This window comes from Chiloscyllium plagiosum, unplaced genomic scaffold (genome assembly GCF_037043375.1).
Source record: "Chiloscyllium plagiosum isolate Xiang-an unplaced genomic scaffold, Cpla_swu_hap1 HiC_scaffold_28, whole genome shotgun sequence".
In the NCBI taxonomy this organism is placed as follows: Eukaryota; Metazoa; Chordata; class Chondrichthyes; order Orectolobiformes; family Hemiscylliidae; genus Chiloscyllium; species Chiloscyllium plagiosum.
Genome location: NW_028270166.1, coordinates 41,060,693 through 41,075,436, shown reverse-complemented (window position 1 = coordinate 41,075,436; position 14,744 = coordinate 41,060,693). Strand labels below are relative to the sequence as shown.

Here is a 14,744-nt window from a genome sequence, read left to right as displayed (position 1 = left end):
ATTGACCCTCCACTCTTGGGAGAGTTGTCATTTTTAATTGGAAAATGTGCCCGCTTGGCCTGGTCCTTTAGAGATCACTGTGAGCAGTCTGGAGAGCACTGAGACTCAGGACTCAGAACTGACCGACTGGTCTGGTTGTCTAATTTTAATTTCTTTTGACATGAAATTCTTCTACCGAGCCGGTACCAGATGTGCCAAAAACGTACAGAACTAAATTAGGATGGTCAAATTCCAGCATCTATCATGTTCAATATTGTCCCTGTTAGCCTGTCTCAAACAGTGTACAGTTAAAACATGCTGAGCAGAATGTTCTGGGTTAGATATCTAATCTTAATTAGAGAATAATGACTGTCAGATTGTTCCATGAAGTGGAGAGGGAAAAATGGAGTGGATTCTTGTTTTCAACTTTTCCAGCGATCTTTAGGGGATAGTGCTTGGCGGGTGAAGATGGGAACTGTTAGGTATAATGCCTTATTATCAAATTAAAGTGTGAGGATTTTCATTTTAGAAGTGAGAATGAAAGAACAGTATTATTCAACTGGAGAGAAACTGCAGAAAGCTGCAATACAAAAGGACATGGGGATGTTTGTGCATGAAACACAAAGCTAGCACACAGGTGCAGCAGGTAATCAGGAAGGCCAATGGAATGCTGCACCTTGTTCCAAGGGGTTTGGATTTTACATAGATAAGTTTTACTGCAACTGTACAAGATGCTGGTCAGGCACATCTGGAGTACTGTGAGCAGTTTTAGTCCCCATATGTAACGGATACAAGTCCAATCTGTCCAAGCTTTACCAATAAGATTAACCCCTTTATCCCAGGAATCAATCAAATGAATCTTTTTTGAACTGTGTCTTGAGAAAAGATATGGTAGCACTGAGACAGTCCTGCAGCTGTGGTCTCAATAATGCCTGAGCAAAACTTCCCTCCTTTTATATTCCATTCCCTTTGTGATAAATCATAATAACTTGTTTACTATCCTAATTACTTGCTGAACCTGCATATTGACTCGTGATTTATGTACAAGAATGTCCCTAGATCCCTTTATCCCAGAATCTTGTAAATTGCCTCTATTTAAATAATGTACTTCTGCCAACATTCAGTTCGCATTTTCCTATGTTCCACTCCATCTGTTTTTTTTGGTCAGTCCCTTAACCTAACTAAATTCCTTTGTAGGTTCTTTGTGGGTTCCTCCTCCCAATTTACTTTTCTGCTGATCTTCGTGTCATCAAAAAAAAATTAACAACCTTACATTTTGTCCCTTCATCCGTCATTATATGCTGCTTGTAAATAGTTGAAGCTCCAGCATAAAACCTAGAGGCACTTCATTGTTTACAGCTTGCCAACCTGAAATGACATCACACGCTACGCTGAGATCTGTGCGCTGTATGTGACATCGACCTGCAGGGCCCCTAATCCCAGGCGATACAAATACATTGTTTCCATATATACTACGCAACTCCCTGACTCAGATATTGCTGACCATTTCTCTCGCACCAACATCTTTGGACACTGAAGCCAGACAATAATTAAGGATGTTTTAGGATGGAAAGCAAAGGTTTGGCTGAATGTCTTGCTGTATACATGCCTGGATCATCATGCTTTCGGAGGGTATGATGGGCGTTCAGCATACACATTGATCCATGGTGCAGCCAGTATGGACATATGTATATCAATATAAGTTGCATTAAAGGCTACATAGAGACTCAAATAAATAGATCTAATACAAATAAATAGACATAAAGCAAATTGATACAAACCTGAAATAGTGCTATGTCACTCATGCCAGCAAAATGGCCTGATAGTTTTTTCTGTTTTTCTCCTGTCCACTAATACAGGGAAAACTAGCCATTTGGATACAGAACTGGCTCAAAGGTAGAAGACAGAAGGTGGTGGTGGAGGGTTGTTTTTCAGACTGGAGGCCTGTGACCAGTGGAGTGTCACAAGGATCAGTGCTGGGTCCAATACTTTTCATCATTTATATAAATGGTTTGCATGTGAGCATAAGAGATCTAGTTAATAAGTTTGCAGATGACACCAAAATTGGAGCAAAGAAGGTTACCTCAGATTACAACGGATCTTGATCAGATGGGCCAAATGGCTGAGAACTGGCAGATGGGAGTTTAATTTAGATAAATGCGAGGTGCTGCATTTTGGGAAAGCAAATCTTAGCAGGACTTATACACTTAATGGTAAGGTCCTAGGGAGTGTTGCTGAATAAAGAGACTTTGGAGTGCAGGTTCATAGCTCCTTGAAAGTGGAGTCACAGGTCGATAGGATAGTGAAGAAAGTGTTTGGTATGCTTTCCTTTATTGGTCAGAGTATTGAGTATAGGAGTTGGGAGGTCATGTTGCGGCTGAAAAAAAAGCACCGAAATTTGTTGGAAGGAAACATTTGCAGTTGGACCAGCCTGAGCAAGAAGCCTTTGTGTAGAGATATTGGTGAATTTTTGCTGGGTTTGGTAGTTATAAGATATTGTTGGATAAAAAAGAATAGTGAGAATTTGAATTTTTTTACACATGTTTGTACTGAAATATTTCCAAACTTCTTGTCTTGTCTAATATAGTCTGTGTTCTTCTTGTCTAATAAACACTTTATTCTTTGTGTTAGAAATACACTTGTAGATTGTTCAGTAACTGAACTGCACCGTTAGGGTCAATCAAGTCAAGTTTTAATCTGAGATCTAACTTGTTCATTATTAACATCAGCTGAGTAGATATATGAATTTGCAGTGGTGGTATCTCTCTGATTTCACTAAGGAGTTGGATATAGTACTTAGAGCTGAAGGGATGAAAGGAAATGGGGGGAAAGCAGGAACAGGCTGTTGAGTTGGATGATCAGCCACGATTATAATGAATGATGGAGCATGTTCGAAGGGCTACTTGTGCTCCTATTTTCTATGTTCCTACAGGTGTCAAAAATTTGACAATGGACAGTAAGTTTTTTGAGATACGTGTAAATCTTGCAAGTTATTTTTTCAAATAAAGAATCATTCTACACAGAAGGAAGACAGTTGATTAGTTGTGACTGTGTTGGCTCTTAAAAAAGGAATTATTGATGGTGATGCAGCAATATTTTGATTGCTTCCTCATCAATAATGTCTTAAGGTGGACATCTTGTGGCTGCCAGTATTTTGCTTTTCTAATGGAACAATACTGTCCCCCTCACCCCCTTATCTCCCTGAACAACTTAATGGATAGTTAGAAGTAAAGGAGTGAGATGACATGCTGCTCTCCTCGTTGGATCTGACTGCTTCAAAGATGAATGTGAAATGAACCACAATTGTACATGTATTTTTTTCTGTAATGTGATGGTTGCATTCATGTATGACCCTGCGCTATATAAAAATGGCACTTGATATTGGTGATGCAATCACACTGTAACCAACACACATTTTAAAAGCTCACGCTTTAGGTGCAGCGTCCCCTTTTCATCAATCGCGTCGCAGCTAATTCACGTTATAGCTGAATGACCTGTATTCCAGTTAACTTTACCTAAGCTTCCCTAACAGCGTCAAAATTATTTCCAAGTATTTTAGTGCTTGCAGTTGTATCATTGGCACCTTTAGTAGATTGGGTTAGGATATCTAGTCGGCATGGATGAGTTGGACTGAAAGGATCTGTTTCTGTGCAATACATCTCTGATTCTATGACTCGAAGCGCTCAGGTTACACACTAAGCATCATCTTTTCATCTATTCCTGTGACACTGTTCATTCCTTGAAAAGGATGCTGTATAAGGTCTCGTTTATGTCCAATAAATAAAGATGAGTGGTGATGAAGCTCTCATTTCTCAATCAGATGGTCTTGAAGATCTTTGAATGCCTCAAGGTTCTTTCTATCCCCTGTAGTTAGGTGTCACCCCAAATAATGGCACAAATAAATTACCTTCAGAAGGATAAATCAATTCAACTCAGCTCCCCCGTCTTATTTCACATCATCTAATTATTTAGAATTAAGATGAGGTTGAACAGCCTCGAGTGTTCTTAATTTTATTGGAAGCTGCATTTCGTAGAAAGTGCCAGAAGTAAGGTTTAGTACAGAGAACATTCAAGAATCTTTAAAACAGCTTCACACAACTTTGATGACTTCCTACTCATGTCTACTTTTTCAGATTAGCGTTAGAATCTTTGAAACCTTCCAATCATGTTCAACAGTGCCTAATATTTGTTCCTTGCCTCTAAACTCTGAACTTATGTAGATGCTTAAGTGAACATTTTCTTCAAATGAAATACCTTCTGAGTTTTCCATTATTTTGTATGTATCCTCAAGTTACAGTTAAGTTCATTTTAAACAGCTCCTATTCGAAGTACATGATTGTTACCATAGTTGTATTATTAAAGGTCCATCTCAAAAGTCGTGAATGTTTATTCAAGTGAAATTGGTGTTCCACAAGCCTCTATTTTTGTTGACAAAGGAGACTATAATTATCCATTCCTTATCTGTTGATCTTACTTTCAAATATCTTGTTTTACCTGGACTCGGCTAATAGGATTTACAATGGTTTCTATCCTTAAGCTGACCCATGTTAGACAGTAGCTTTCCTCCTCCATCACACACTTAAATTTGCCAGTATTTAGATGTTCTTTGCTGAATTCACAAGCTTAAACCACACATCCATGTATGTTTAATGGAGAATGCCTGTCTCAATTGGCTTTAATCACAAAGTTCTTTGAGTTTTTGCTATTTCTGTCTTTGGTGCCAAGCTTTCAGCCACTATTTTCCTTGCACTCAAGAATTTTCTTCTAATTCCCTTGTTCCTGCTAGAGTTTTACTTTGTAAACCCATCCATTTTGCATCTGTCCCCACCCAACTTCAGCAGTATCTTCAAAAGTCAACCTCTTTGCACATCCTGCCAATTCCTTCCCACTTCTGCTGACCTGGAAAGAGTCTGCGGTCCACCTGATGCCTGCAAAACAAATAAAATTCAAGATAATGAAGCTGTATCTGCAGCAGTGCCCATTGCCAATTCTTGCTCTCCTGAGCTTGAAGAGTGATTCTATGTTTTTTAGAATTAGAATCCCTACAGTGTGGAAACAGACCCTTCAGCCCAATAAGTCCATACCGATCCTCTGAAGAGTAACTCACCCGAACCATTCCCCTATCCTGTATTTACCCCGACTAATAACCTACACTATGGGCAATTTAGTATGGCCAGCTTACTTAACCTGCACATCTTTTGGATTGCGGGAGGAAACCCACACAGACACGAGGAGAATGTGCAAACTCCACACAGACAGTTGCCCAAGGCTGGAATTGAACGTGGGTTGTTGGCGCTGTGAGGCAGCAGTGCTAACCACTGAGCCACCCCAGGGCACCTACATGATATGGCAAACAGAGTAAACTTGCTGTGTTCAGAGCCAACCTGGTCAAATTATGAGGGTGGAATAGGAGCATATATGTCAGATACTTAGTGATGAACATTGACAGTGAAGTAGATTTGTTTGTTTTTATTTTGAAAGATTTTGTTTGGAGAACACTCTTCAAGAACAACGCAACAAAATCTGATCATTCTTATTTCAACATATCACCGTCCTATATGATTGACAGAACACCTGATAGAAGGCAGATTTACTTGTGAAACATGCACAACTTGGGTGAAGTTTAATCATTCTACATTACTTCCTAAACATTATCTACAAGGACCCATCCAGTGACCCATAAAGGTGATCTGATCTTTATCTGTACCCCCGGAACATTAGGTATGCTGAAACTCAGTCCAGGTTCAAGCCGGAGTTGGCCTTGATTCAAATGTTCTGACATTCAGAAAGTTTCCAGAAGTTGCAGAAAAATGTGATTTCTTGCAACAGAATGTAAAGCTTTTGTTCTGTGGACTGATGATTCTTGGTGATCCTGTCGGAGCATCTGTTGTGCACTTCTGATTTACATTGCTGAAACTTCAATGAGTTCAGCTGCTAGGTGTATCTTATCCAGGTGACACAGCATTCTCTTAATAGTGCAACACTGCAGTTTGTATTCACCACTTTTTAATGAGGAGCTTTTATTTTACATGCACCTTTTAAAGTCGAGTGTGTGGTTTTTGGAAAAGCACAGCAAGATGGCAACATCCAAGGAGCAGAATTAACATATTGGGCATGAGCCCTTCATCAGGAACTGATGAAGTGCTTATGCCCAAAATGTCGATTCTCCTGCTCGGATGCTGCCTGACCTGCTATGCTTTTCCAGCACCACACTTTAAATTCTGATCTCCAGCATCTGCAGTACCCACTTCCTCCTACTTGATTTTATGTACCTTTTAAAGCCAATTTTCAATTCCTTTGGTTGTTTTGTTCCTCAATTCCAGGTGCGGATGGGTAAATCAAACTTAACTGATTTGAGGAACAGTAATAACAATTATGTCACGCTGTCTCTGAGAAGAAATTGAACAATAACACACCAGCCATTGTCATTCTGCTGGAGCTTTAATTTTAATGTTCCAATCATTTTGATGCACATTTTGGATGAAAATTTAAATGTTTGATCTTGTGATTTGCAATTTCTCTCCCTTCCTTTCTCCCTTATCTCTCCCCCAAAAACAACTAATATTGACACTACCGAAACTGACACCAAATTATGGGTTGTTCTATGCCATGCATTGATGAACATTTACCTTCAAATTTCTTGAACTCAGTGCATTCAATCCTGTCAGAAAAAGGAGATGCTATGAAGTCAAGACTTTGAGGCTCACCGTTGCCATTGGCCCTAGTTACGAAGATGATGGATGAGCAAGACAAGTGTCGAATGGCAGGAAATTCTTGCTAAATTGATCGTCTATGCCGATTGTCTGTAGACAGTCATTTGAAAATGTTGAGATCTCCATCTAATCTGGTGTCACACTGATAGAATTCCTTTCAAATGTGGTTTCAGTTTTTCAGTAAAACCTATATTAAAGAAGATAAACAGGTTTTAATGTCCTGTAGGAGGGGTAAACCACATACCCCCATTTTGTCAAAGTAACAATCACATCATGCATGAGATGTAGATTGCCATTTGGATTATCCTGTGTAGAGTGATGCTAAAGATTGTGTTTAAATGATCCTCTCCCTACACCATATTGCAGTATTCTAACTAGAATTTTTGTGGTCTATATTTTCCTAAATTTATCCAAGTGCTGATAAATCCTTTAACGAATAATATGCCTAAGCTTGCTATATGTCACTTTGATAGTGTCTTCCTATTCCTGCTGTCATGATTTAGTTTTGAAGTACACTCTGGATTTACCTTGTTGAAATTTGATGGAGATCAGCTGCCAGGCATTTTCCCTATAAAACATCACTGCTGTTTTTTTTAACTCAGTACTTTTTAATGATCAGCAGCAACATCTTATTTCTGAGCCAGAAACTTGTGTATTCATCTGAAATGCCATTAATGTTTGTAAGGAATTGAGCACTTAATCAAGGTTGACACTTAAGCATATTACTAAGGAAGAACAACATGTATTTGAATGAGACATAGAATCAAGGTGCTTTTGTGAGGGTGGAGAAAAAGTTTCAAAGGGGCCCTTGGGAGAACACCAGGACAACCCCAACATGAAAACAGATTAACGTTTCATTGACCTCCTAGTCATGAGCAATTTGACTAGAATGTTAATCGAATGAACATGTGACTTGACTTTGAGTGATTCGTGATTTATGTATTGGCAATGTCTTTGCAATTAAGTGGAGAGGACCAAAAAACAAATCACTTGATTTCTTTCTTTCTTGCTTTCAGTTTCACACCTTCACAATCTTGAAATGCTAAAACTCACTTCTTTTTTGCCCTTTTTAATGTTTTGTAAAAGTTACTCGAAGTTTTATATTAAGTAATATGAAATTGGGTTTTACATCAATCTTTTTATAGTTGTATCTTGTCGAAGCAGTCAATCCTGGGACCAATAATTCATTCTTCGTTAGAGGTGCAGCAATAAAATCATTGAGTTTTGAGGAACATGAGATTCAAAAATTACCTGATCTTTCTTTCTTTCCTTTTTCTTTTTTTTTCACCCCACCCATCTTCATGTCATTTGCTCACAGTCCTGCCTCAGTCTTGTTCAACCTGTACTTAAAGATTATTTAAGAGTCAAGTCATGGATTAATAGCACTTGTGTCAAAATCTGTGAACAACTCAGGATGGTGTAGGTCACTGAAACTTTGTTTAAGCTATTGGCCGTTTGGATTCTAGTTACACACATACATTCTGGACCTAAACATGTCTAACAGTTTGAGATATTTTAGGAGGAATGGAGGAAGAGGCGAGTACAGAATGTTGCATTCAATGATATTCTACAGGGAAATTACTGGGGAGTGACGCTTTGTGTTTCAAAGGGAAGCCCAGATCAATTTTGGTCGGCATGGACCAGTTTGGGCCAAAGGGCCCGTCTCTGTCCTGTAGGACTCTTTGACTCTATAAATGTTTTGAGGTTTCTGTCAGTGTTCAACTATTTAGAGCAATATTCTGTTCAGCTAATTTAAGTGATTTGCCATTAATGTGCATAACATTCATGATGGAAGTAAAGTTTTGAAATTTGTTCAGCAAATGATTATTTAAATGGAAAATTCAGATTACATCCAGACATTGGGTTTGATCTTTTGATCAGTCATGTCTTCCTGAGTACATGAATCTATTCGTAGCAGTTACAATGCAACTATAGGCATAACAATTTAAGAAACAGATGGGAACACCTTTTGTTTTCATTCCCAATATAGATATTAGGACTGACACACACTTAGAGTCATAAGCAGATGGTGCCTTTTGGTTCCTTATGTACAATAACAGTATTGAAACTTGACCAAAGTTATCCTCTTGAGACCTTACTCTATAGTTCATATTTTTCAATTTAAATTTGCTTCATGGTAATATTTATTCCTGTTAACATGTTCAGTTTGTCAAATTAATGAACCAATGAAATATTTTGCTGCTTACAAGCTGGTAAAAATAAAACTAAAAGGTATATTCTTGTTTTCTTCTCTTGTCTTTATCAGAAATGTGTGTACTGCAGAAAAAAGGTGAAGAGCTACTCAGGGGCCTGTATCCAGTGTTCATATGAACATTGTTCTACATCATTTCATGTGACATGTGCTCATGCTGCAGGGGTTGTAATGGAACCAGATGACTGGCCGTATGTTGTGTCTATCATCTGCTTCAAGCACAAAACAACCAATCAGAATGTAAGTATACGCATCAATTACATTGGGCCAGTCATGGCAGAGGATAATTTACAATTGAGCTGGTGACTTGCCAAGTCTATCATTACTTGCAATACTGTTATGATCTGCTCAGGAACTGTTAAATAAGCCGTAGTATCTAATTTTAACCGATTGAACCATGCTGTAGATTTACTTTTTTAAATAAAACAAATGTTATTGTATATTTTTTAAAAGCATAAAGAAAACAAGAACTATTATCTTATAAATAAGTTTGTTATGCATTCTGATTTACTTTTTAAATCTAAAGAGTTCTCTTGTACTACACAATTTGGAGATGCCGGTGTTGGACTGGGTTGGACAAAGTTAAAAATCACACAACACCAGGTTATAGTCCAACAGATTTAGTTGCAAGCACTAGCTTTCGGAGCGGGCTGCTTATCCACCTGATGAAGGAGCAGTGCTCCGAAAGCTAGTGCTTCCAAATAAACCTGTTGGACTATAACCTGGGGTTGAGAGATTTTTAAACTTGTGCTGCACAACAGTCTTAAAAGTTATTTACTTCTCTAGGGCCACCAATAAGTATGCCACAGTCCTCTGGTGAATTTTTCTAAGCTGCAGAAATTCTCAGAAGTAAACTTTCACTTACCTTCTCTTGACAATGGAGGTCTTCATCCCTTGTTCTGGTTGCTGTTCCAATACCTCCAAGCTGCTTCGCTACTTTTTTTTGCGCTAAGACACTGCGAGGCTGACTGTAGATTCTCCCACTGACTTTAGATTGAAATTTTTCAGTTTCTGTTGTTCATAAAATTCAAATTAAGATTAAGCCTCTTCCACTGTCCTCTTGGTCATTGATGGTGTTCTGCTCTGCCTGTAATTCTTTCTTAACTCTCACTTATTTTGGCTGACTTCACTCACTGCACACAAGTTTCAAACTGCAACTAAAAATTGTCCCAGCAAATATCCAGAGAAATTGCAGCTAGAGAGCCTTGCAAAGCTCCATCCATCTGCATGATTACATCACCAGCTTTTGGGCTGACCACAAGATTAATTATTCTAGATTAGAATGGTGCTGGAAAAGCACAGCAGTTCAGGCAGCATCCGAGGAGCAGTAAAATCGACGTTTTGGGCAAAAGCCCTTCATCAGGAATACAGGCAGAGAGCCTGAAGGGTGGAAAGATAAATGAGAGGAGGGTGGGGGTGGGGAGAAAGTAGCATAGAGTACAATGGGTGAGTGGGAGAGGGGATGAAGGTCATAGGTCAGGGAGGAGGGTGGAGTGGATAGGTGGAAAAGAAGATAGGCAGGTAGGACAAGTCATGGGGACAGTGCTGAGCTGGAAGTTTGGAACTGGGGTGAGGTGGGGGAAGGGGAAATGAGGAAACTGTTGAAGTCCACATGGATGCCCTGGGGTTGAAGTGTTCCGAGTCGGAAGATGAGGTATTCTTCCTCCAGGCGTCTGGTGGTGAGGGAGCGGCGGTGAAGGAGGCCCAGGACCTCCATGTCCTCGGTTGAGTGGGAGGGGGAGTTGAAATGTTGGTCCACAGGGCAGTGTGGTTGATTGGTGCGGGTGTCCCAGAGATGTTTACTAAAGCGCTCTGCTAGGAGGAGGCGTCCAGTCTCCCCAATGTAGAGGAGACTGCATCGGGAGCAACAGATACAATAAATGATATTGGTGCATGTGCAGGTAAAACTTTGGATGTGGAAGGCTCCTTTAGGGCCTTGGATGGAGGTGAGGGAGGAAGTGTGGGCGCAGGTTTGCAATTCCTGCGGTGGCAGGGGAAGGTGTCAGGATGGGAGGGTGGGTTGTAGGGGGGCGTGGACCTGACCAGGTAGACACGGAGGGAACGGTCTTTGCGAAAGGCGGAAAGAGGTAGGGAGGGAAATATATCTGGTGGTGGGGTCTGTTTTGGAGGTGGCGGAAATGTCGGTGGATGATTTGATTTATCTGAAGGTTGGTAGGGTGGAAGGTGAGCACCACGGGCGTTCTGTCCTTGTTACAGTTGGAGGGGTGGGATCTGAGGGCAGAGGTGCGGGATGTGGACGAGATGCATCGGAGGGCAACTTTAACTACGTGGGAAGTGAAATTGCGGTCTCGAAAGAAGGAGGCCATCTGGTGTGTTCAGTGGTGGAACTGGTCCTCCTGGGAGCAGATACGGCGGAGGTGGAGGAATTGGGAATACGGGATGGCATTTTTGCGGGAGGTAGGGTGGGAAGAGGTGTAATCCAGGTAGCTGTGGGAGTCGGTGGGTTTGTAAAAAAAAAATTGTCAGTGTCAAGTCGGTCGTCATTAATGGAGAGGTCCAGGAAGGGAAGGGAGGTGTCAGAGATGGTCCAGGAAAATTTAAGGTCAAGGTGGAATATGTTGGTGAAGTAGGTGAATTGCTCAACCTCCTCGCGGGAGCACGAGGTGGCGCCAATGCAGTCATCAATGTAGCGGAGGAAGAGGTGGGGAGTCGTGCCGGTGTAATTACGGAAGATCAACTGTTCTACGTAGCCAACAAAGAGAGAGGCATAGCTGGGGCCCATACGAGTGCTCATGGCTTCCCCTTTGGTCTGGAGGAAATGGGAGGATTCAAAGGAGAAATTGTTAAGGGTGAGTACCAGTTCGGCCAAACGAATGAGAGCGTCGGTGGAAGGGTACTGTTGGGGATGTCGGAAGAGGAAGAAATGGAGGGCTTGGAGGCCCTGGTCATGGCGGATGGAGGTGTAGAGGGATTGGATATCCATGGTGAAGATGAGGCATTGGGGGCCGGGGAAACGGAAGTCTTGGAGGAGGTGGAGGGCGTGGCTGGTGTCTCAAACGTATGTGGGGAGTTCCTCGACTAGGGGGGATAGGACAGTGTTGAGGTAGGTAGAGATGTGTTCAGTGGGGCAGGAGCATGCTGAGACAATGGGTCGGCCAGGGTGGTCAGGCTTGTGGATCTTGGGAAGGAGGTAGAACCGGGCATCCCTAATATAAAATTTATTCTTTGATCAGAAGAAATAACAAGTTTTAGTGTTTACTTGAATGCATTGAAAGTCATTTATCTCCAAATCGCAAAATAAAATCATCTCTCTGGACTGCACTTTTTGCAAGGATGGCAGACAACCAGCTGTTTGGCTGTGGGCGGCACGGTGGCACAGTGGTTAGCACTGCTGCCTCACAGCGCCTGAGACCCGGGTTCAATTCCCGCCTCAGACGACTGACTGTGTGGAGTTTGCACGTTCTCCCCGTGTCTGCGTGGGTTTCCTCCGGGTGCTCCGGTTTCCTACCACAGTCCAAAGATGTGCAGGTCAGGTGAATTGGCCATACTAAATTGCCCGTAGTGTTAGGTAAGGGGTAAATGTAGGGGTATGGGTGGGTTGCGCTTCGGCGGGTCGGTGTGGACTTGTTGGGCCGAAGGGCCTGTTTCCACGCTGTAATGTAATGTAATCTAATCTAATCTAATTTATTTCAATCTTTTCTTTTAATATTCTACATTTTAACCTCTAAAACAACATGGCTGAAATTATTTACATGTAATACACTTCATGCTGATTTAATTGCATTTATTCCATTTTGTACAGTTAATTTTTAATTTCTAAAAAGAAACATTACGTGCTGTGATATAATCCCCAATGATATTAATACTGGACAAATATGATCCAGGAGTGAAATCAGGCTCGATAGGCCATAAGTTTAATTTTTGCACTTGATTACTGTAATGCTCAGTCATTGAACATATTTACATGAGACTCAAATTGTTCTTTAACAAAATAAGCTAAGTTTATTACACCAAAACAAATATCGATATAATGTGACAATTCAAAAGTTTCATACAATCAAAAAATCCCTACAGCGTTGAAGCATGCCATTTGGCCCATCAATCCCACACTAACCCTCCAAAGATCATCCCACCTAATACCCCCCCCCCCGTCCCGTCCCGTCCACCAATTCTATCCCTATAATGCTGCATTTCCCATGACTAACTCACCTGGCCTGCACATCCCTGGACAACATGGGGCAATTTAGCGTGGCCAAATCCACTTAACCTGCACATTTCTGGATTGTTCCACACATAAATAGCAAAACAAAGTTTCAGACTGCTTTCCAGTAATATTCTTGTACAGATACTCAATCCTAGTTAAGTACCTGTTCTATCTCAACTTTAAAATTTATTTCTTAACTGACTCTTTCCAGTTGTTTTTGCACTGCTGAAACAGTTTTATGACTTTCCAGTTCTGCTGACCTGATCCTCCTTTCAGTTCTGCTAGTCTAAACATCTTATCAGCTCTGACAACTTGAAAACCACTGTACAAGCTCTTCCAGCTCAGAGCTTTCACAAACTAAAACTCTTCTGCTAAGGTGACTGAACTGAAAGCTTGTTTTTCTGCTACAAGGAAACTGTTCTCCAGATGTGACCTGCTGACTCTTCTCAACTGCATCGACAGCTTAACTAGTAACCCTAGTCTGTTTTCTCTGTCAGTCATAAACTCAGCTGTAAAAACATTTCTTCAAAGAACAGAACAGATGACTGGCCAGGCATTTAGAGTCAAACGGCACAGAAACAGACCGTTAGGTCCAAATCATCCATGCTGACAGTTTCCCAAACTAGACCCCATCTATCACCCCCTGAGAAAAAGAACAGGAAGTGACTTCACCACAGAAAATGACGTCACCAACCCAAAGAAACCCAAACATATAAATAGAAAGCAGGAATTATCAGCAGTGCTTTGTCTGAGGCCCACTGAAGATGTTACCTCTTAGGGAGATGAAACGTCTGGAAGTGAACCTTCCAGCTCAGTGAGCAAACCCACATCCAGAACCTCAACCTGAACTACAAATCTTCTCAAAACTTGCTACTAGTCCCACTTGCCTATGTTTGGCCCATATCCCTATAAACCTTTCCTATTCATGTACCTTAACAAATGTTGTTTAAATGTTGTAACTATACCTGCATCTACCACCCTCTTTGTGAAAATGTTGCCCCTCACGTCCCTTTTAAATCTCTATCTTCTCTCTTTAAAAACATGCTCTCTAGTTTTGAACACCCTCGGGAAAAGACCTTAGCTCTTTACCTTATCTCTGCCCCTCATGACTTTATAAACCTCCAAGGTCACCCCTCAACCTCCTACGCTCCAGTGAAAAATGTCCCAGCTTCTCCTTATACCTCAAACCCTCCAGCCCCAGCAACATCCTGGTAAATATTTTCTGAACCCCTTCCAATTTAATATTATCCTTCCTGTAGCAGGCCACAAGAACTGTGCACATTACTCAAAAAGTGGCCTCACCAATGTCCAATACAATCATGGTCCAACTCCGATACTCCTTGGTCTAACCAATAGAGACAAGCGTGCTAAATGCCGCCTTAACCACCCTGTCTACCTGTGGTGCAATTTTCAAAGAACTGTGTATCTGAACCCATAAGTCCCTCTGTCTGATAAAACTATCCAGGGCCCCACCATGAACTGGCCTTATTTGTTTTACCAAAATGCAATATCTTGCATTTGATCCAAATTAAACTCTATGTGCCACTCCTCCAGCCTATTTGTCCAATTGATCAATATTACTTTGTAATCTTAGATAACCTCCTTCACTGTCGACTATATGAACAATTTTGGTGGCATCCACAAACTTACTACCCTCCCTCTTTGTTGAGGCTTT

The 14,744-nt window shown here is 41.0% G+C and overlaps 1 protein-coding gene across 3 annotated transcripts in view; it reads left to right on the top strand.

Annotated features, from left to right (window-relative positions):
• kdm4b (lysine (K)-specific demethylase 4B) overlaps positions 1–14,744 on the top strand; it is a 479,386-nt gene that overhangs the window by 432,988 nt on the left and 31,654 nt on the right. For all 3 annotated transcript variants that reach the window (XM_043720917.2, XM_043720921.2, XM_043720920.2), the window contains one exon: positions 8,959–9,144. In XM_043720917.2, coding sequence (XP_043576852.2) covers positions 8,959–9,144 — 186 coding nt within the window. The remainder of the gene's footprint in view (positions 1–8,958; positions 9,145–14,744) is intronic.